This window comes from Oreochromis niloticus, linkage group LG9 (assembly GCF_001858045.2).
Source record: "Oreochromis niloticus isolate F11D_XX linkage group LG9, O_niloticus_UMD_NMBU, whole genome shotgun sequence".
Lineage (NCBI taxonomy): Eukaryota > Metazoa > Chordata > Actinopteri > Cichliformes > Cichlidae > Oreochromis > Oreochromis niloticus.
Window position 1 is genome coordinate 11,640,553 of NC_031974.2, and position 24,157 is coordinate 11,664,709.

At 38.5% G+C, this 24,157-nt stretch overlaps 1 protein-coding gene across 2 annotated transcripts in view; it reads right to left on the reverse strand.

The window, feature by feature from the left end:
- cnksr2a (connector enhancer of kinase suppressor of Ras 2a) overlaps positions 1-24,157 on the reverse strand; it is a 77,562-nt gene that overhangs the window by 41,964 nt on the left and 11,441 nt on the right. For both annotated transcript variants that reach the window (XM_005449078.4, XM_005449079.4), the window contains exons 2-5: positions 16,686-16,849; positions 15,138-15,340; positions 1,819-1,906; positions 1,370-1,411 (exon numbers count right to left, since the gene is read on the reverse strand). In XM_005449078.4, the coding sequence (XP_005449135.1) occupies positions 1,370-1,411; positions 1,819-1,906; positions 15,138-15,340; positions 16,686-16,849 (497 nt within the window). The remainder of the gene's footprint in view (positions 1-1,369; positions 1,412-1,818; positions 1,907-15,137; positions 15,341-16,685; positions 16,850-24,157) is intronic.

Consider the following 24,157-nt stretch of genomic DNA (forward strand, 5'->3'; position numbering starts at 1 on the left):
ACTTTTTTGTTACTATTTTAGTCACTTCCAGTCTTCAGTTTTACATTACATGTTGGGTAAAACAATATATTAAGATTCTTAAGATTCTTCATGGTAAGATTATTTAACATAGCATTGTGCAATAGCACAGGACCTGTTTGAGGCTTGGTTTTATTAACAAATTTAGAATTAGGTTTAAATGAGAGCAGGTACAAAGGTTAAGCACTTAGCTGTGATGGTCAAACTTTGGATAAAATGACTGAATATGAATTAATGTCAATAAATATCTTCACCAAAATATGTGTATGTGTGCCCCTCCCTCTACATACAGAGTGGAGCAGGCATCCGCCACTGCAGGAGAAATTCTGGCAATTGGCAAACATAACTATGTTCAGCTAAAGTAATGGGAACCACTAGTCCAACCATCCTCAGATTTAGCATTGCACCAATTCATGTCCTTAAAATAAAATATACCCAAAAAGTTTGAAGTAGATTGGAAAGACAGTTTTTGAAATGAGAGGAGGAACATACAAAGCGAAGTGCAAAGATTTAGGTGTTTTTAAATATGTTTTGGCGGTTGTCTTGATTCGTTCACAAGTTATGCTTCATTAACTAAATTAACTACTCTTATAGTATAGTAGTTGTCACTTAAAATGTATTTGTGTAGGAGCGCTTCCTGGAGTCAACACACGTGAACCTGATGGGGAAAAAAATTAAAATGACATGCACTGAACAAAACGAAATAACAGTCTCTGGAAGCCCCATCAGCCAGTTGAGGGCTGGATTCAAACTCGCACCAAGAATTTGAGTTGTTCAGGTGTGCTCTTGGTTTCATTGAGCGGTAGACGTATAAAAAAGAGGTTTGAAAATGGGAACTTTCTTTTAAACAGTAGGTTTAAATGAAATTTTAGCAATCAGAACCCAGACAAAGCTTTCCATGGCAATGGAGTTTTTTAGGTTAAACATGACCATTGTCATTAGACTAAAGGAGCTTTAACTTTAAAAGCCCCTTAATCACTACTTTAAGAGTAGTGCCTTAAATATGGGAAAAGGAACTTTGTTATGTAAGTATTCTGTGGCCAACAATCTCACAGGAGGTTACTGTGTCAGGTGATGTTGATTTGCTTTTGAACATTTTACAGAGATTCACTAGCAGTTTCCTACTGTTTCAAGTCTTTACACTTGGCTAAGCTGAGAGTCCAGGCTATAGCTCCATAAAAGAAAAAACAAGTGATGTTGTTGATTGTCTCTGGCAGGGAGTTTAAGCTTCTGTGTTTGTGTGTGTGTTTTATCAGCGGTTATGAGGGGGATGTGGAAAGAAAAAAGAACAGGATGCTGCCCATCAACACAAAGCAAATAAGCGACAGCTGGCCGAGGAAGCAGGACTCACCACATGAAGGATTTTGTTCTCCGTCTCAAACACCGTACAGTCCTACGGGACGAGAGAAATTTAATGTAGCGCAAGCAGTACATCCTGTCTTGCAAACACTCACCATCTCATGCTGCACACGCTGCTATACTACCTCCGTATACCGTCTAGGCCTCACATTACTGTACCCCTACCCCTGACAGATAAAAACACGCCCACACAAACAGACACACTTATCTTTTATTTATATACACACACCAGTCATACATAAGACAGACTGTAAAGGACATAAATAGCAAAGAATTGACTCTCGCTCAAGGATGCAGAGGCTGAGGCTGCTGCATCACACCCACACAGACACACCGCTCTTTGGGGATATAGCACAGCAGCTACCCTCTGCCGCACACTTCAAGTGGCGGGGAATAAGAGCTATAAGCCTTCAAAACACACACACAAACAATTCCACACACCTGCTGTACAATGGTGGTGAGCTCCAGGCAGAGCTGAATGACATTATTTCGGGTTACTGAGTAGTCTGCCACTGCAGCAAAGGGAGACCTGGGGGGAAAAGATAACACAGCAGTATGTCTTATAATGTTCCTGCAGCATTAGATGATGTGCAGAGGAGATGGACAGGAGCATTGTTACGGGGAGGGGAGGGAGGCACGCCACAAACTAGACTCAAACACAGACACGCATGTAAGAATCCCTTTAATTAGTGAGAGAGAGGGAGTTGCTTTAAAACACAATGGTAAGTGAATCTGTGCACTCGGTGAACATAAAGCACAACCAAAAATCTGTGAAGCTCGAGCTGCAGCTAATCGCAGTTATTTTCATTATTGACTAATCACTCAATTATTATTATTTTTAATTAAACTGGAAGTTGTTTGGTCAGTAAATAATAAAATCTATAATTACGAGAGCCTACAGTGATGTTGTCAACTAGTTTATTGAATCGAAAAGTCCTCAAAATTTGCCCTTTTTGTCTTTAAATTGATGAATTAATTAACATTAGTCAATTAAAGTTAGGTTTTTGGTGTAAAACAATAATTATTTTGGATTTCGGCAGACTGCAATATTATTATATCATTATTATTATTATTTATTACTATAAATAAATGCAATGGAAAAAAAAGTGTAAAAAAAACAAAACAAAAAAAACACTGGGCACTGTTCAGGCTCATTTGCAACCCTGTGCTCTAATGCACATGCTGTTACATGAAACTGGCACCAAGACAAGAGACAGGAAATTGTTTTACATTGGAAAAATATTTTGCAAAGTGGAAAAACTAACAACAATTTTTAAGATCAAAATAATAATGTTATGTTTAATAAGTAATAATAAATTAAACATTAAACATATTAAACAATAATAAATGTTTAATATGTTTTAAGAATCGGAGAATCGCATACATTATATTTTTTGAAACATAATTGATTGCTTGGTATCAATACATTTGCCTTACTATAATGCACAGAATTTATATGTTTCTGTCTGTTTGAACTCGAACTTTTTCTATACAATCAGAAGCTGAACAACCAAAACTGGCACACAGGTAAATTTTATGTCCCTGAGGGTTGTTTATCTTTATGTCATAGCAACCACCTACCAACGGGATAAAATGACCCATTTTTATGAAATTTTATTAACTTATATGTCTATTATATCATTTTGATTTCATGAAAATTACATCTAATTATAATGCCACATCACCTAACAGTGGACTAAAATGGAATTGATATCGTAGAGCGTGACACGAGTATTGCAGGAGACCCACAAAAATGTGCTAATTTTTATGCAGTCAACCTCATGTTTATCTTGTATTTATTTATATACACAAGATCTATATTTTTTTTAAAGCTTCAAAGTAAATTGGAATACAAAGTACAATATTTACATCTAAAATGTAGTGGAAGAAAAAGTACCCTGGGGCTGGTGCCACCCCATGCCCCCACTCTGTACATACCTGTTAACTTTAGGACAATGAAAGTAGTTATTACCTTACAAATATGTAAGAAGAGTATGTTGTTTTTCCTTTTTGTTGTGTTTCTTTGGAGCAAATAAGGAAAAAGAAGAACAAAAAGAAGAGTTGTATTGTGATGTGGTAGCTTCTTCTTTGGTACAGGCTCACAACTGTACTCACAACTGTACTCACAACTTTTCCATTTTATTGATTATTCTTCAAAGGTGAATTGATTGTTTTGTTTGTTGAATATCAGAAATGTTAAGATATACTAACCACATGTTGCCATCTGTCTCTGAGCGGTTTTCAAATCTGGTTTTCAAAGCCAGTCCTCATTTCCCTGCCTCCATCTCTCCGTTACTGACAGAATCAAAATCAGCACCAGTCCTTTCTTCTTGTTGGCAGCCAGTAGGCCTGTATGTGTCCTGGCTTGTTAGATAGTGGTACAGCTTGAAGGCTTGCTGGTAATTAAATCCACCAGATCTGAAACCAAATCGTTTTGCCAGCACAAGCAGCAGAGAAAAGTGGCAAAGTATCATATTTATGAAGCTCAAAACAGAATGTCTGTTTTTTTGGCTCAATTAACCCATTACCAATTGGCAATTACTGACTTTGTGCAGCACGACAAACATCAATGCTCCATCACTTCATAGCATTAAAAAAAAAAAGTTATTAAATCTATATTTAAAAAGTCAAATTGTTTATGCAACTACTATCTTGTTATCTTGTATGTAATTCACTATCACCGTCAGAAGGAAAGGGTTATACACTGTTAAGCCGTTATAACAATGATGATATAGAGGAGCTTTGGGAGACTTGTTTAATTTATATTTATAAAGATCAATTTTGGTGGCGCATGTGAGGGAAGATGCAGCGGTTAGAGGTTTTAAGAAGTTGAAAACTGGAGCCATAAAGAGTCAATTTGTGGTTAGCTTCCTTAGAGGACTTACAAACACTGGTTTGGAAAACCATAAATGGATGTCTGGACTGAACGCTGGATAGGGGACATGGCAGAACACGTGGGGGTGGATTGTTGAAGTGGAGCTGAAGACTCCACTGTCATTGTCACTTCCCAAGGAACTAGCCTACACATACTGTTGGCTTTTTACATGGACATAACCAATTAGTTGCCATGTTGGTGTTTGAAACTAGTTATGACGCTCAAGTGGCATATCTGACCAAAACTAAGGGATGTTGCAGTTTCATAGTAAAACATGCCCTACTTTCTCATCTAATTCACTCTAGGTGAAACCCTAATTTACAGAATAAATGAGTTGCAACCAGAGGAGTCACCCTCTGTTAAGAATAATGCAGAATGGAGGCACTCCTGCATTGGTTTCACTTTGCAGAAGCTCTGTCGTTTAGATGCAGTCTATGCTCAAATCTCATACTTAACTACAGCCATTAACCAAAACATACCCAATAATAAAAGAAAAGTTTGAGAACAGTAAAAAAGACAGTTTGTTATTTGAATATGAATATGTTTCTGCTGTGAGTATGCAATCCAAACCACTGCAGGCAGGTTTCAGGGGACTGAACAGTAATGCACTCCCTCTAAAGAAAGAGGACACAGCACCAGTGGACAAAAGACAGAAAGTGCGTTAGTGAACCAGGTAAATAGGCCATCTTGTTCTGAGTGCACCAATTCACACACCTTATACTGACTATTTCTCATTTCAGTTCAGGTTTTAGAAATAAACAAACAAAAAAAAGTACAATTTAGACATGGATGTTCTTTCTTTTTTTAATCTGGTTTCGGTCTGACTGAAATAAATTGTGCGAGAAGAGCTATTAGGCCACTTTGGATTCATTAAGCTACTTTGCCACTGGCATTGTCAATTCCCAGCGTCTCCCACATGTCTGTATGCTCGGTCATAGTTTCCACTAAAGTGTGCACATTCTGCTATCAAGTTTGTTTTCATAAAAACCTATTTTTTCCTGTGAGAGACGAGCCTCTAAAGCCCCTTTTTGTCCCAGCACAATGTTTATAAATGAACCTCTGGTCACACTGAGGCATAATGGACTATTCAGGTATGGAGAAGGTGTTAACGATAAGGTACATGCTGTGGCTAATGGGGTGCTAATGACAGCACACATACACATACACACACATCCACACACACACAGAGACAAATCCAAGGAGCGTACAGTATTATAAAAGTTAGTGCACATTGATGACATATGGGTTGCACATACAACGTAATGAAGTGAACGGAAAGATGCACACTTCCTTCATTGTTCTAAAGACCCAGATTAAAATTCGGCCACAGCCTCTAGTGTATGATTTATCTGTGGTGTGTGTGATTTGGGTCATCAGTATTGAGGCTGAGTGCTATATATATATGCAGGACCTAAGGCTATGCAGACTGTTTGCTAACCACCAGGCCCCAGTCCTCAAACAACAGTTTTTACCCCAACTGGAGTCTATGATGATGCTACAATGTAGGGTACCTTGAGTTTACTAAAACTCCAAAGGTCCAAAAAACAAACAAAAAAAGATAAATGAGGCAAAGTCACATGACCCAAATATGTTTGCATTACATCCATAAATCTTTGCATGAAGACATCCCTTGTCCTTCTGAGGAATTTGCGGTAGAATTCCAATGTTTTTAAGTTTTCTTTCATATTTGACAATCCAGTTACAACTGTCCATACATTAATAGCTGCATTGTAAACACTTGATGCTAATGTGTAGTACAGATAAAGGTAAAAATGTGCAGCCTTTATTTGTAGTCCAACCTTCCAAACTTACTATTCTTAAAGTCTAACACCATCATATCTCAAAAGACTAACAGGATATAGACATTTTTAAACTCAGTTTAAATAGATCTTTCTAAGGATGCTGGCCAAATAAATGTAAGTAATCAAAAAAAACCACACAAAAAAGGATGGTGCTTTTGACTCCAGGACGTGCCTGAGAATCATCAGTTTTGAAAATAATCCAGTTATAGTTTTCTGGATCTGGATTCATTGCAAACTAGAACTGCTAGAAGCTAATTTGGCAAACTTTCAAAAGTGAAATAAATATAGGGTAAACTAAAATGGACATCTCTATAGCCCATAGCTTGACAGACTGAATCTAGCATTCCTCCTGTTTATATCACCCAAAGCATTTTGTACTCTTATCATTTATATTTCCACAAGAGTAACTTTCTTTTCTGTCTTCATTTCATTTCAGACTTTTCCCTTATTTTCCTCTATGAATTTGAATTTGTCATTTAACCATCAATGTTTGATTGCACCTGTCTGTCTTTTTGAAGGATGATTATATTTAGTATGCAGGCCATTTTTGAGTGGTTTTGTTTCCTTATGCTACAACCACACTAGGGAATACTCTGGTAGGAGACTGTGACACAACCAGAATTAACCAACAGATTGAAACTGCCATCTTGTTGCCTTTAAAATTATGATTTAGAAGACAGGAGCCAGCCATTCATAATCAGTTGCCCCCCTTAAAGTGAATTTCGTGTTCATGATAAGACAGCAATTAGATGGAATTAGTTTAATTCAATTTTCAATTCACTTCAATTTTATTAATAGCACCAAATAACAACAATAGTCACCTTAAGACGATTTATATTGCAACATGAAGACCCTACAATAATGCAGAGAACCCCAAAAATCAGAAAACCCCTGTGAGCAATCGCTTGGCAACAGTGGGAAGGAAAAATTCCCTTTTAACGGGAAGAAACCTCCAACATACACAGGCTCAGAGAGGTGCGTAGATCTGCCACAACTGGTTGAGGGTGAAGGGAGGAAGAATTAGTTTGCTATTAGTGTAAACTGAAACTGAATGTGTTCAAATTGGCAGTTACATGCAGTGTGTTTCCATCTACATCCACAGAAATTCACATTTATTACTTACATTCCAGAGTCTAGTCAGAATGTCATAGGTTTTGACTGAATATTCAAAAATTCCTCTACAATGACACTGTTTAGGGATCTGTTTTTACATAGAACTATAACCAAAATACAACCAGATGGCAACCAACCAGCTGAAACAAGTCCCCTATTCCAAAGAGACACATCACAGATGAGATGCGCTCACAGACTCAACTGACTTAGGTTACATTCACACTGCAGGTCTTAATGCTCAATTCTGATTTTTTGATCAAATCCGATTTCGTTGTCTGCTTGTTCACACCACAAATAAAATGTGACAGCAAACGCGCTCTAGTGTGAACGCTCAAAGCGGCCCGCATGCACAAAAGAAGACGTCACACACAACGCGCTCTGTTTAGACCCAGAGCAAACAGTATTGTTTGACTGATGGCCCTTAATGTAAAGACTCGTTTCGGACTTTACGTTTCCCAATTTTGCTTTAAGTTATAAAGTTATTTTGTTATTTACATATGGCCTAATAATGATCCTTATTGCAGTTTTAGAGAGGAGCGGTGCTTCGAAGGATAGTTGCAGATTTCTGTCAGAATCTGCAGATTATACAGTACAAATAAAATGTTCACGTTTGTCTTCCCAACAGTTTCACTAATATCTACACTGGATGGCCAGGAAACGTTCACGATGTCTTCTCGGACGCTTCTCCGGCGCTGATAATTGGCGTCTGTCTTGTGTGAGTGACGTAAAAGACTGATTTAATGCGACATGACCATTCAAACAGCAGTCGCTTTCTAAAACATCAGATATGTATCGGATTCAGTACCACGAAAGTGACCCAGGTTGGATTTGAAAATATCGGATTTGTGCTGTTCACACTGTCATACCATGATCGGATATGGGTCGCATAGGGACAAAAAAGTCAGATTTAAAGCGCTTTCACCTGCAGTGTGAATGTAGCCTAAGATTGTTTGCAATGTGTTTGTAATTCGTCGAGGAATCATATGGAAATAACTTGTGAAGTCCTGCCAATCTCACTGAAAGAACTGGGCAACCAGCTGATCACTGCAACTATTGCAGAGAAATTCAATGCAACCACCAGATTTTCCTAGTCACAGTGAGGCTGCCATCCTATTTTCACTGTAGTGTGCCTTAACCCCTAGTTTCACCGAATGTGTATTCCCTAATAGGTTGTTAATTGGTTGCTGTGTCAAATATGTCGAAATGTGAAAATGATTGCAAAGAGGTTTTTGGTGCTGTACTAAAACTGTGAAGCAGTGAAACTGTGAGAAGCACAATGCAGATGAGGAGGTTTTTGGTGCAGCACCCTCTTTGAGACATAGTTCAGCCAAGGATCACCAACTGGTTGGATATTACATATTTTTCCTTAGTGACGTGTGGATTTACAGAGGTCACTCACCATTTCTAGGCCTGTGTGACAGAGGCATTAGCCTATGTAATGGGGTGTAGTGCTTCTGGGATTTTTGCAAGTGACTGACTTTATTTTTTAAGTTAATCACTTCTACCCTTTGTAATTAATTGACTGTGAGCCTGTTGTAAGGTCACAGACCCCATCAGTAGCAAGGCGCTCCTATAGGTGACACTAATGACTCGAATAAAAGGCAATTTCTGGCCTTTTCAGATATATAGTCTATATTAAATCATAAATTGAGGATCCCTGTCTGCCATACTGCTATCGTTATGTGTGACACAATGACTGCAGAGGTGAGCAGTGTGATTTGTCTTAAAATGCCTCTGCTTGTCCATCCACAAAGCTAATGACTGTTTGGTATTTGTTTGCTGCATGCTACACCATGCAACATCATCATCATGTTTGTCCTCCACAACTCAAGAGCCATAAATCTGCTAAGAAATCACAGAAATAAATGTGCTCTCTGTAACAAGACAGACCTTGCCTGACAATCCGTGTGATTTGAAATTCTCTCCTATATCATAATAAATTTATAGGATCTTTGGTTACACTATAAACATGACCTGCATATAGATTATTTGGCATATATTTGCCAGGTCCAACCCAGCAACACACCCCATACCTCTAAGTCTCCTTTTTCATGACACTGGTAAAAAAAATAAATAAATAAATAAATACATTTGAAACACTCGAACTGATGCTGTTTTTTTTTTTTTCTTGTTTTTTTAAAATCTATCGGGAAAATATTTCACATATAAAATGCAGTTTCCTTGGCCATGTTATTAATTCATAGGAAGGAGCTTTCAAATGTGCATTTAAAAGAAACCGAAATCGATCAAGTCAGGTAAAAATTATGCCTGGAAGGGGAAAGTAAACATATATGGAGTCATCAGGGGCAGCAAAAAGATTGTGTGTACTCTACCCATGCTGTTATTTTATACATGAAAAGGTTGCAAAATGTCTTTTTAAGTCATTTTGGGAGAAGCTGCTGCACATTTGCAAACTGAGCGCTGCACTTTTCCTCCGTCCCCGAGAGGTCTAATAAGCAGCAATCAGAAGGAGATGAAAGTTCATTTTTAACACGTTTTAAACCAATTTGCTTCTGTTGCGTACCTTATAAGATGAAGCCATCCTGCCGTTACAAATTCAGGGGAGCTTTTAGCCCGACATGCTCACCATTTCCACATTGTTAGGATCCCCTAATGAATTCATTACTTTCAGTAACCAAACAGGTCTGACTTCAGTAACAAAATAATCTTGTTCTGCTCACACATTTCTTCTCTCCTGACTGTAAAGATCAATTTTATAAGATCTTATTTCATCAAAATAAAGCTTTAGTGGGATCATATTGGTGTCATCAATTTCAAATCACTTGTGTTTCCTCACAAACCTGGAAAATGTTCTTTTGCCTTTTGTTGTATAATCTGCATGATAAAAACATCTTAAAAAATGAGCTGTTACACAGTGTCTCACAACTGAAGAACAGAAAGCTCTGCCGAGTTTACCCCTATCTCAATGTCGCTTTGCCATTTTCAATTGCATCACTTTGCGTGGGCGACCGCGTGTGCACTTGCATAAGTGCGTGTCAGTGCGTGCCGAGGTGGGTGTGTGTCTGCGAGTGTGTGTTTTTACGAGGCCGTGGGCGTTTCTATGAGTCTGAGGCTCTATGCATTAATGTTTGTTTTGTGGTCTAGCTGGCCTGGGGACAGGTGTGGGTGCCTGGCATTTCAAGAACCGATGTCAAAGACCTTTAGTTGTGTAGCTTACGTGTGTGCTGTGCGCAGAAGATCGTGTCGAGTCATGAATAAATGAAGTGACAGACAAGAGAAGAGAGCGAGGAGAGAAGCATGGTGAGAGCGAAAAACGTCTGAGATTATCCCTTTACAAAAAAACCCAACATATTTTACAAAAACGATGTCAACAACCAACATCTGCAGGAGGGAGCTTGTGTTTTGCAGATTGGTGCTTTCCTTGTACATAACAGAGAAGTGAGAGAGGATTTGTTACTACAGTCACTATGTTAGGTTTTTCCTAAACATTTCTTTTACATTAACTGATTTTTGGGATTTGTACATAAGGTCCCAAAATAAGGACAAATTGACACCAAGTTAAGTTTTCAGTTAAGGTTACATCACATATTACAAAAACTGAAATGCACTTCTTTGTCTTTCAGATTATGATTACACAAGTGGATCTCAATATATTATAATGTCATCACTTTTAATTTGGATGATCATGGTTCACAGCACATGAAAATCTGAACTCCAGTATCTGAAATTATTAAAAAATTATTATTAAAAATACTGTGGGCAGCCAATGGTATCCCCTCATCCTTCATACCGTACCATAGGTACACCTATGGTATGAATTTCAAATTCCCACGTTGCCTTGTTCTTGTTATTGCATGCAAAAGATTTTCAGAAAACTTGACCTCTGACCTCTAACCTTGAGGTCAAGGTTACTGAGATTCAAACTGTCCCGAGATGTTTAGTAGATAGACCTATGGTATCAATTAAAAACTCCTAGGTGACTTTCTTCTTCAGTTATCTCATTCACAAACTTGGGTCTCCACATTGCTTGCCCGCCTACCCAGCAGGATGACAACAATACCTCAATCAAACTTATGACTGAGGGATAAAAAGGGCTTTTTAATACTGAAATGAAAAGCATGATCATTTATACACTCAGCGCTTGGTTAGGTTTTCATGAACTTCTGTATCAGTTTAGTTTGGCATGTAGTGGATCAGCTTTTGACAGGTGTTCTCAAAGTCCATGTTGCTTTGCAAGTGGCCTTTCAGCTAATTTGAGTGGAGTGTTTCACATCTTCCTCCTCACAGTACCCATGGATTCTGTGTGAGGTCCAAGACAGACGACTTGGCTAGCAAATCATGCACAGTGATAACATGGTCAGAAAACCATTCTGTAGTAGATTTGGCAATGTGGGAGGGTGCTAAGTCATGCTAGAAAATGAAATGAGCATCTTCATTAAGGTTGTCAGCAAATGGCTGCATTGACTTTGGACCAACCACCACCAAGACCAGCACATGACATGGGACACCAGATCAGAGACATCTGAAACATCACATTTTGTTTAAAAAAATTCGGATTCTGAGTTTCTCGACTCTTCCATCCAACCCTAGGACATTGATTTACCAATGAGAAGCAAAGCTTATTTTCATCTGAAAAAGGACTTTGGACCACTAAGCAGCAGTCCAGTTCTTTTTCTCCATACGCCAGGATGCTTCTGTTATTTTCTCTGGTTCAAGACTGGCTTGAAATTAAGAAAGTGACAGCTGTAGCTTTTTTCCTGAAGACATGTGCCCGTGGTAACTCTTGATGCTCTGACTAAAGTTCTTGAATCCACTTTTCTTGACAGCCCTCTTGAGGCTGCAGCTATCCCTATTGATTACACATTTGTTTCTTACCACGCTTTTCTCTTCTAGTCAACTTTACATTACCATGCTTTGATAAGCACTCTGTGAACAGCCAGCCTTTTCAGCAATGACTTTTTATGGTCATGGAGGTTTGTAACTGGGGTCAATTACTTTAATCAGCTGCTAAAATTCGACATGTTCGATTGTGCTTACTGGCATCGTGCCTTTTACAACAAAGTAGGCCGTTGCATTCGTGTTATCAGTGTCTCTTCACTTTTTGTCACAAGGGATGGTGCTGGACAAACTGCCTTGGACTGCAAAGTGTTGCATTGTGCACATGGCACTGCTTAAGACGGTAAAAATGAGCCATGCTGCTACCCGTCTTTGTGGTAACATGTTTGCAACACTATTTGCAGTGTTTGCTACGTTGCTTTTTTGAATGCCTTTAAAGACCCAAAATATCTCAACAGGGCTCTGACCCTTCTTTTTAAACAATGTCCTCATCTTTTGAGCCTTGGGCTGTGTCTGTTGGTATTTCTTGTTTGACAAAGGTTTTCATGAACATTTTTTGTTGTCATGGTTCTGGGTCTTGGACTTGGTGTTTTTGTGTTTAGAGTTTGGAATTTTGTTACATCATCATTGTTTTAGGCTTTGAGAATGTTTTTATTTTCCTAGATTTTATTTATATATTTGCTTATTAGTTATTCTCATTCCCATATTGTTTTTTCCAATGTATTATGAATACCTAGTTTAGTTTAGTTTAGATAGGTTGAATAGCTCCCTTAGTGTTGCCCTCCTGTCCTTAGTCTCATCTCTGTATTTTTTTTTATTTTAGTATGTTCCATGTTAAGTCTGCCATGTCCCCATGTTTGTTTAAATTTTTTCTGTGTCAAGCTTGTGTGTCTTAGTCTCAATGTGTTTGTGCTTCCTGTTTTATTTTGATAGTCCCTCGTCCCACATGCTTTATGGTCACTTTTGCTTCCCCTGTCTCATTATGTCTAATTTGGTCCAGCTGTGTTTCCCAGCTGTCTCCCCTCCGCTAATCACCCTCCTGTTGTGTCAGTCTCCATGTGTCCTTTGTTGGATTGTCACCACGTTCCCAATGTTTTCCACTTCCTTGTACCTCCTTGTATTTTGCCGAGTTTAGTTCATGTAATTTGAAGTTTTCACTTCATTTTTGTATTTAATGCTTAGTCTTCTGTTCGTGGATTATCAGCCCCCAAAAAACCGCTCGCCTTTTGTTAAGATTATTCTGTCTCCAGACATCTGCATTTGGGTCCTCCACATCGGACTCAGTCTGCTCGTCCTGCAGATCTTGACAATTTTGTCAGTCATTCATTCCTAACATACTTGTGTGTACAGCTTCAATAGCCCAAACATTAGCACATGTGCTTCTGCAGCCTGCTCCTCCTACGCTCTATGTCAACATAATCTGACATGGTTATAACTCTGTTTCCACCACGTGACTGCTTTGGTGCTATTCTCATTATCAATGACCTTACTTTTCATCAGTCAAAACATGGATGGACAAGTTCTTTCGACTTTACATTTAACCCATCTTATATTTCTATCACATAAAAGCTGTTTCACAATAATGATCTTTATTGTTTTATTGCCCAGACCTAGCAATGTTTATATTCACTCAAACATGATGAGAAATATTTGAATAATCTGAGATACTAGATTCCTTTCTTACAGCATAGTACAAACACTTTATTTTGTTTATATTTCACTTTACATGTCATGGATGAGTTAATATTTAAGTTTACATTTGCGAGTTAAATTACAAAAAATTTTTAAATGAAGTCTCTCGTGATATTCAGTCTTTTGAGACACGGGAGTAATGGTGGGCAAGTCATTCCTAGTATACTTTTCCAGCCTGCCTCGGGGTTATTTGCATAACTGGTCCACTGTAATGTGAAACTGCCATAAAAAATGTTTAAATAATTTATGAACGCTCATAAATTGCTATTATTTTTTTGTTCATTTATTTATATTAACCCACCTACAGACCCCAGAGGTACTTTTTTAATCATATGAGATTTAATTATATTACATTTCATGTATTTTTCCAAGTTTTCATCACTCTGTAAATCACTTTGTTCCCAGCTATTTTGAATCATTGCATTCTCTTGTATTTTAAGCAGTGTTTTATTATGTTTTAATACAAATGCATCTGCAGAAATCTTCTGAGACCCCAGTCAGAGCACCCAATTCTGCCTACACTGTAAAAAGTCCACGTTTAATGTTGTTATTTTGACATTTATTTTAAAGTCATTTGATCAAATATTGTAGAACAAAAGCTGAGCAAACCCAAAATATCTGTGACTGAACACTGAAGGCTTATTGACTTTCTTAACTTAAGTCAATACAGTATGTCATCTCATCAAAATATCACTGCAAAGCCTTTTGAGCTCTCTGGATCCCGTTTTAATAAATGTAATAGACAAATTTATTGACTTATGTTCATCGAGGACCCTAATTAAAAGCATTGCACAGTATAAGTGCCTGTAGCATGTGGTGTTAATCGCTCTACATAAAAACTGTTAATTTTTTCATCATGGACATATTGAACAATCCTAATTTGAACAGCCTTTATTATGACAGAGGATCGTACTGAGAAAGAGTTTTCTATCTATTTTTGTGCTAATAAACAAATCCAAACCGAGACAGTAGCAGCGGGGTGGTGTCTGATAACTTGAGTCTTGCAACAGGTGGTCTGGCCCTGATCTCAACATCACAGAGTCTGGGATCTGGCTCCATGATGGTGAGGATCAGACAGAAGACACTGAGACAGCCTAAACTCACAGAAGAGTCTCGGAAAAACATCACCTGCCAAGTGTACTGAGGAGAATTGGTCTTGTTGCAAAGACAAATATTGATTTGATTTAGCTTTCAAAGAGCTGCATGGCTTGCCTAAAATCAGAAGTTTGACGTAGTTCACATTTTTATCTCTTGCATGACTAGATCTGCTGTCATACAAGTGAATTGTTGAATAACACAAACAGTCTGCAAGCATGGAAATCCTCAAATTTCGAGCATATACCCTATGTGCCTTGATGGCACACCACAAAGGGTAAATCATAAAATCTGTTTGTACAACTAAAGCACCAACCTGCATCATCTCTCCTTTGGATAAACACACCGCGTCTGTGCGCAAAGACAAATTTAGAGAGTATATTCACCTGTCCAGCCAGGCCAGCAGGCTCTTGGCGGCGGTGATGAGGTCGACCACAGAGGTCAGCAGATCATTGGGGAGGCGCCGCGAGCTCCTGCTCTCCGATTGGCTGCTCCGGCGGCGGCCGGAAATGAAGTTCTGCAGGTTCTTGGCCGAGGCGCCGAGCTTGTGAGCCAGAGTCCTGACGCTCTCTGTCTCCAGCCCTGAGTTCTAGATGTAAACAAAGATATAAACACGAACAGCGAACCTTCATGAATACAAATTATTTGTCAGCAGGTTTGCCAGCTTTTATTAAGATTCTGCTGCATATTGGTGAATTTTATTGTAAAAAATAAGCTCCATTTTGTTTTTTATTGTCTTCCACGATGGAGGCGACTAAAATGATGGATATGAATGACTCACAATGACTAAAATGGTTGTTGGAATTATTCAGAGAATGCAGTCTGAGTGGGTGATGATGATGATTATCGTGACATTTATCTAGTTTTCCTGAGATTTCTTTTCTTTTTTGGAATAATTGTCTGAATGAATATGTGACCAGGCTGCTGGAAGGCATTTTCATCATCTGCTCTGCCCTCATGTTAAAATCTGCTTGTAGGAAGTTTAATTCAGATTGATTGACCGGAGATGTCAGAGATGTGGAGCAAACAGCACACAACGCAGTGAAGACAAAAGCACTGCACAGAGAAGGATGACAAGTTCAGTTCAGTTCAGTCGAGAGTACTACAAAAAGACTGTTGTTTTGCTCTGCGTTAAATTCTGTTTCACAGTATGGATCTACCCTTTAATGTGCATACATGGAAAGTCAGAAGCAGGCAGCGCAGCAGGAAGAACCGCACATAGCAAAGAGCAGAAATTAATGACAACACATACAGCACAGATTCAGTCAGATACAGTGAGAAAAGGAGGAGCTGGAGTGGAGGGCGGGCTGAAAACTAAAGCAGCTAAAATGGCCACGCCCATCAACTGGATGTGTAGAAGGGTATCAGTGGGCTGGCGCTGAGATGACATGGATAACTTAATGGCCTGACTAAACTAACAGTTTGCCCAATTTACTATTTTGGTATTTGAGGAAGTTATTTTTCCTCTTTTTAAGCTGTACTCTTCCTTTATAATCTTATATCTAAAAACACTTGATCTTAATTTGACCTTATTTTTGCTGTTCTCATTTGAATGACTTATTGTAACTTATTTTTTATCATTCATATATTGTCATCTTAGTTTCAGTGTTGCTTCCTTTGTACACCTGATGTTGACGTTCTGCCAGATATTCCTTAAAAAATGAGGTTGCTAACCTCGAAAGAATGTTTCTAATAAAAATAAATTCATGTTTCTCAAGCCAAAAAAGTATTCATGGCATTAATTTCGAACTCTGAATGTTCAAAACGAGGCTATTTGTCTTTACTTTGAGATAGGGACAATTAGGAGATGCCAGGGTTTAACGGGGGACACTAACACATTACTGGCAGTGGCATACATTAAAGCTGCAGCTGTAGAGACTGCTAATGAGAGCTCAGCACTACAGTGAAGCACAAAACAGAACATACAAACTCACCAGGGCACAGAGCAAGTCGACGGCCTCCAGAATGAGCTCCTGGTGTCCGATGCGAGAGACTCCCAGCTCCTCAAGTTCAGCGTGGCTAATCCGCAGCAGCCGCTCCCCACAAACACCTCCGCGCTCAAAGACACACACATACTGCTGCAAGCAGTCATCCAGACCTGCAATAGACAAGCACGCTATCAAGGTTGCTCGCAAGACACACACTCATTTGTTCCAAAACCTACTACTGGGATCACAACCTTCACCTTCAGCCTCTGGATTCCAATCAGTTTAAATGGTCAAAAAAGGGCCCAAACAAGAAGTGCTAAAAAAAAACAGTCTTTAGCTAGTTTTTAAACACCTGGGACTCTGCAGAAGCTTTTAGAACTGGAGATAAAAGCACCTTTCAGATAAGAGGTCTTCTTCAAGAACCTAAAAAGAAGTACAGGTGCCTTCAACACAAGCACTTCAGACTACTTAAGACCTACTTTTATTGGTTCGAATTGCTTCCTAATTATTGGAATGAATTTAGCTGTTATACATTTTAGAGTGAACGGATAAAAAATGGTGCAAACACATTTATATACAGCTATTCTTCATAACTGAATTAATATTACATGTAAAATTAAATGTGCACGTTTTTAACCCCCATCTAGAGAGTTTTGGCTTGAGCGTCACAATTACAGAGATAATGGATACAGAGATGTCTGCCTTCTCTTAAAAATAATGGAGTCAAAAAAGCACTTTGTCAAAGCGCCAAGAAAAAATAAATCAATTAAAAGATCATATTTGAAAAATGCAACTTTTATTCTAAAAAAATTAATAAATAATTTAAAAACATTCACTTTGATGTGACAAGATTCACAGGAACTTTTATCCTTCTGCCAAATCACACGCATCAGAAGAAAGCGTGCGTCTCCCCGTGCTTGTCAGATGACAGGATGGCTTCCCCCTCTCAGCTGTAATGTCAGTTAACTGCATGCTCCTGATATATTTAGAGGAGGGCTACCTGCACCAAAACAGTTTAAATATCAGTTTAATCGTGGGTGTGAACTGTCCCTTTAAGTCAGTTCTGTATGTCTTTAAATGGTAAATTTATTTGGTCAACATAAAAATGTAGTCAGCTTTTTACTTCATGAATGACAAACTATATTTCTTAATCTTAAATCTATTTTAGTAGCTTCATTTAGTTTCCATTCTTTACAATAGCATTTTAAACATATATTACATTTAATCTCTCTGTGTGTGGCCATGAACTCATCGTACACAAGCAGGAGCTGAAAAAACAAACTTGGCATCCCATATTGTGACACCATATGATGCCTAACAACCACGTACCATCACTTAAATTGACCTATTAGTAGCTTTTATGCACAATAAAATGATAAAATATATATATTATAATTTATGCAGTTTTATAGTATGAATGACATTTCATTTGTATCAACAAAACTTCAGTTATGCATGATAACTTATGATGTTATCATGTTGCCTAGTGACCAAACAATAGTGCCCATAATTTATACCACATATGGGTATATGATACCCATACGTGGTATATGATAAGGGCTTTTATTATGAAAGGAAGGGACAAAAGGTGGTCGCACATGCGTCAGCATTCTGTAATTACCAGACAGGGGTAGCATTGTGTTCTTAGTATCACCTTACAAAGTATTTGTAGGTAGGTTTTGCACCAGACACCAAAATGTGTCAGAGCAAATGTCACTTTATACTTTTTAAATATTTATTTTATTTTATTTTATTTTTATTTTCAAACAAAATTAAAATGTGCAGCATTATTTGGTATTATTGTTACAGAAAATGAAGTCACATGCTGTCTTTATTTATTATTATTCTTCCTCTCTATTGTCATACTGTGACTTTTCTGCTCACTCATTTCTACTGCTGGATACTGCCAGTAATCATAACTATAAAGAGCCTATAGATATATATAATGATATGATTAAAGGCTATATTTATGGGAATTATGGGAGTACACAGAAGGTAGTTTGAAATTATTGGCCGTAGACTCTGAAGGAAACTCTCATCCCAACGCTACCATCACTCTTCATGACCTGCCGACAGCTCAGACACTCTTCAACATGTTTATTCCCCGATCAATAACCGCACACGTTCCTACTTAAAATTATAGGTTTTGGGCTGCACTCCAGAAGCCCTAAACAGCTTTCTTTGCCACACTATCAACGGTGGTTTCCTTCTTCAAAGTCTGTCAGTAGGGAGCACAGATTTCTTTTAGTCTGCACAGAAAAATGCAATGCCAGTTTTTCTACTGCTGCTTGTTCCATTTTGTTTGATATAACACAACAGCTGCTGTGTCATGTTTTTGAGACGTTTTAGCTTGTTCGCAGTTTTGTACATTTTGCCTGTTTTAAAACAAGCGCAGCAAAAGGTAACAGAGCTTGGTTTAAGAGAGACGGGAGAGCCACAAAAGGCATTTTGGGACTCGATTTGTATACGTGTTAGTTTCAAAGCTGTTTTACTAAGCAATGAAAGTGAATGGAGAGGGAAATGAAAGAAAGAATGAAACTGTCTATTTGCCTCTCCACCTCAGTGCTAACAGGATATATGGAGGTGATTTTCTACTCTGAAGTCTCTTTGATTCAGTGAGTTCTTTTCCACAAGTGAAAGGACTGTTTTACATCATCTGAATCATTTCAAATGCAGTGGGGCAACACGGCGGTGCAGTTTTTAGTTTCTGAGTTTGAAGCTCCTGCTTAGTTGGGTCCTTTTGGTGTGGAGCCCCAGCCTATGTCGGTCTCCTCTGGGTTTCCTCCCACAGTCTGAATGCATGCTTGTTAGGTTAATTGATGGTTCTGTGGTTCTGGATGTGATAACTGGAGACTTGTCTAAGGAATATCCCACCTTTCACCCTGTGTACCTGGGATAGAGTCCAGCTTCCCCCTGTGATCCAAAGTTGGATAAGATGTTACAAAATATGATAAATTGTTGGATGTAAAGGCTTAATTTTTAACTACAACGCAGTTCCAGGCATTCAGTGTTTGGCATTATTTTCCATACAGTCTTAAATGTGTCTGCTGTGAACATTAAAGCTAGATTATAGTAGAATTTTTCAAAGATATTTTTTACATACATCATCTACAAGTTCGAGCTGCAATATAATTCTGTGGAAAATGAAACCCTGGTTAAATACTAGAAAAGTAACTGTGTTTTATTTGCCCTAACAGTTTTCTTTCTCTGAGTTTCAGTTTGGCAGCTGTGACCCTTGATATTCAGGCTTCACAAAAATGAGGTAATTGTTAGCTGCAGGTCAATGAAAGAGTTGCTCTCAGCAGATTGGTGTGCATATTTGGCTTAGCACAGATTTTTACACCAGACACAACCCTCCCATTTATCCAGGCTCATAACCAGCAGGGGTTGCATGCTAGCGTGTGAACCAGTGACCTTTCGCTTGTGAGGTGAATGTTAGCAAAACACAACCCCAACCTCATGAACGGGGGTCACCAGCTAGTGTACTCTCACTGCTAGTGCAGTCTGAAATTGTAGGGTTGCATGAGGAAGGATGTCTGGTGTAAAGTCAAACAATTTGATTATTAACTTCACAGGAAAATTATAATTATGTGAACAAGAAAAGTAACAACAGTCACGAGGTGGGAAGACTCCAAAATCGATGATCACGTTACCTTGATATTTTGAGCGTTCTAAGCAGTAAAAAATAGCAGGTTGGTTGTGTGTGTCCTTTTCATACAGCCTTTCCTCTGTTCATACAAACTGCATTTGTAGTCATGACAAATGACAGAAGGCATTTAGGCAATCTAACAAGTATTTCATTTAAAGCACAGTGAAGCCTTTAATTAAGACTTTATGTCTCAGATAACTCGCAGGTTTTAAACGTCTGCAATAATTTTCTTCCAAGACCGAAATGAAATTGAAACCAGTGAATGTCTGAGACTAGAGCTGCTGCCGCATATCTACTTGATAATCAGTTAAAGAGAAGCTTTAATGCTTTTCTCTATTCTCAGTCATAAACAGTTACAATGCTAGATGCTAATGGTAAACATAGAAAAGTGTGAAATACTGATGTATTACTGATGTACTAAGCAATCCGTGTAAAGATGTGAGATCCTCCCACAGATTTTTTTCTAATCTTGGCTCCGACTGATGTCAGTGAGAGTGGATATCCTTAATATGGTCATCTCAGGAATGCAGTCTAACTGTGAGCACAACAGCCTCACTCATCTGCTGTTCGGTGGGGTGTACTACAAAGCAAGTTCAACACAGCTGGGCTTTCTTTGCAATAGCTGGCTTGACAAAACAAAAAACCCCAGTCAGAGATAACAGATTACACAATGGTGGTTATCAACTCTGTCTTTTAGCGCAGGCTTTCAGCGTCAGGCTCACATAAAGGGGGCGTTTGAGGTGTCATTTCACTCTTCTTCCACACAAAATGGATCGACTAAGTGCTCCCTACTGTAACCAGAGACATCAGTGATAAAGATCTCACTTATATAGTGAGAGTTCTTTCTGTCATGTATATATAGATATATATATATATCTATATATACATATATGACAGAAAAAGGCAACGCAGTGAGAGGGCGACGCTGCAGAAAATCATTATTTTACTTCTTTGTGCTGCCGTGACAGCTGCACATTAGCACTCTGAAACTTTAAACTTGATACATGAGGTCTGACACTGTCTTACAAATAGACTGATCAGTTTTTTAATGTGTGCTCAGTAGAAAAAAAAGACCCAGCAGCAGATTAGAAGCAAGCATAAAAACATATTTTTGCATTTTCAGCATCAACCACCGAGTGCATGTAAATTACTGTGACTGTGGTGCTCTTTGCTCTGCTGTAACTTTGCAGCTGTGCCTCCTTCAGCGGCATTGATAACATATTGGTTAATAGATTGCATGAATTGCATAAAAACATATTAATAAGCAGAGAATCTATATTGATTTAAAGCATGCTGTAAATGAAAGCGTCAGCCAGGTTATGTGTTCGGCATAAGTTACCATGGAGATCTAACTGCGTAAGAGCCACCTTCGTGACACTGATGACTCTGGCTTCAAGCTCAACATACCTCAGTAGACCATTTATTTTTCTTGAGATGATCACAAACACACCGTTGCAGATTCAGCCTTCAGAAATCAGCTATCTGTGAATGGTTGGTCCTACTAACCACATCTGAAACCTGTTTAATGCCATTTTTGTTCACTTTCAGTTTGCATGAATCTTCTCAAATGAATAACTGATTCACGTAAACATCACACTTTTTCAAAAGCCGTAAGGAGTTTGCATCCGTTGTCCCGATGCTTTGTGCAGCTGCTCATTTCCCCAGATATCTGATTTGAAGAGGCTCTGAGAATCTTAGAGGGTTGATATTATAATCTGGATAGGATCCATTTTTGCTTTCAAAGCATGCATGCGAAAAGTACACACCTGTTTGCAAAACAACAGCAAATAAAAGGGAGGAAGTTTTACTACTGTCTCAGAAACAAAGTTTTCTCATGTCAGCACTATTTATGGGTTCATGTCCAGAGTCTCTAAAGGACCTTAAACAAACCTTGTAACTCAAACAAGAGTCGAGATACTGGAACAAAAGAAGTAATGGAAGGGCAATCAGGCACCAATCCAGGTAAGACTTTACTCTCTGCTGGATTGTGTAACGTCTGTGCTGTACATGTGGGCAGGTCTCTCTAGATCTGCTAGTGTGTGAGCGTTTTAGTGGGTGGGTGCGTGCTTTCTTTGAGTGCGTGTGTGTGTGTGTGTGTGTGTTTGTCTGGCCATAGTGTGTTTGCTGAGTCAAAGGAAAGCAGATCAAGACAGAGCAGCTCAGCTGCAGCCCCTGGCTCCCAAAACAATGAATGTATCCAGCTTCTAACCTCTTAACAAACAGCCAGCTGGAAAGCACACACATACACACACCTCTGAGGAATGAGCATTGATTTCCCCTTGCTTCAAGTCACCGCTTTATAATACACTCATCTATCATAACCACACTAACAAAGATGAGGAAAAGAAGCAGGATGGGAAGCGAGCAGAGGAAGAGAGGGATGGGGAGAAAAAAAGGGCAAACAGGAAAAAAAGGAAGAAAAAAAACACACAAGCCAGCTGCTAAATTGCATGCAAACTATTTCCCACCCACAAATTCCTTCTCTCATCAGCAACCAGCAAAACAGCATTTGTCGTTCTCTACACCCTCCTCCTTAGCCGCTAAATCTAAATGAAGCTTTCAGTGCCAGAATGCCATACATGGGGTCAGATGAAAAAAGAAGTGAAAGCCTGAAATCCATCATCATTAGAAAAAAAACGAAAAAGACACTAAATTTTATCACTAAAAATGTAAATATATCCTGGCTTTGTGGCTTTAAAATGAACAACGAGCAATCGGTTTTGAAGATAAGAAATCATTCTTTTCACTACTATCTCGTTTTGGAAGGAAACTCCACAAATTGATTCCACTATCTGGACCTCCAAACACTTCAAGTCGATGAGCGATATCTCGGCTCACAGCCCCCACTGACAAGCATGAAAGCACTCGATAAGAAGACATCAAACTGCTCAGATGTGATTTGTGTTGCTGTGTTTGGCTCAGGTCACCTGAGGTACACATAAGTAGGACTTAATATGAAATCCTTCGGTTAAGGTGGTAACACCTTTTTAATTGGCAAAGTGGTGGAAAGAAAATTATATGAAGTACTTCCATTTAAAGGTATTCACTCACTATAAGTGATTTTTAGCAGACTGACACCATTCTGATTAATGTAGCTCAGCCTAAAATCTGTAAGCTTGAAATTACTGGGAGAATTTTTTTAAGTTGGCATTATGAATTACTTATTGAATTATTTTCTTTATTTCTGCATTTATTCATTTATTAATTTCCCTGTTTCTCTGGTTTAAATATTGGTGAGTGAAACCAAAGCCAGTCTAAATCTTGTCCTCCATACAGTAACCAGCACACCTATCCAAGCCATGCAATGCTATGTTGCTAGGGAATACCAATTCTTCCCTAGTGACCGGAGGTTGCTAGGGTGTGAGCAGCGAGTCTCTAGACTTGTGTCACTGAGGTCTAAAATGCTTTGAGTGACCAATATGACCACAATACAAGTGTGAGTGCATTACATGACAGGACTATCACCAGTGGATGATGCCCCGCTGATAATGTCCATCTTTTACATACAGTCTTTAGTCAATGTCAGTGATGATGATGATTTTTGATTAGATTTCTTTTCAGACCTTAAGTGTTCTGACATTACATTTTGTCTTTATTCATGTTAAATTTTCACCTTCACTGTAGACAAATTTAATATTCTGTGTAATCATAGGTATCAAACATCAAGTGTACAATTCACAGTGTTCAGTTTAAGAGCGACAGCACCGTTCTGTCAAAATATGTGTTTATAATGCACGTCTAAATACATGTTCTTCCTTTAACACTATATATATATATTATAGTATATTACACTATACACTCTATATCAGTAACTACAGTATTAAAATTG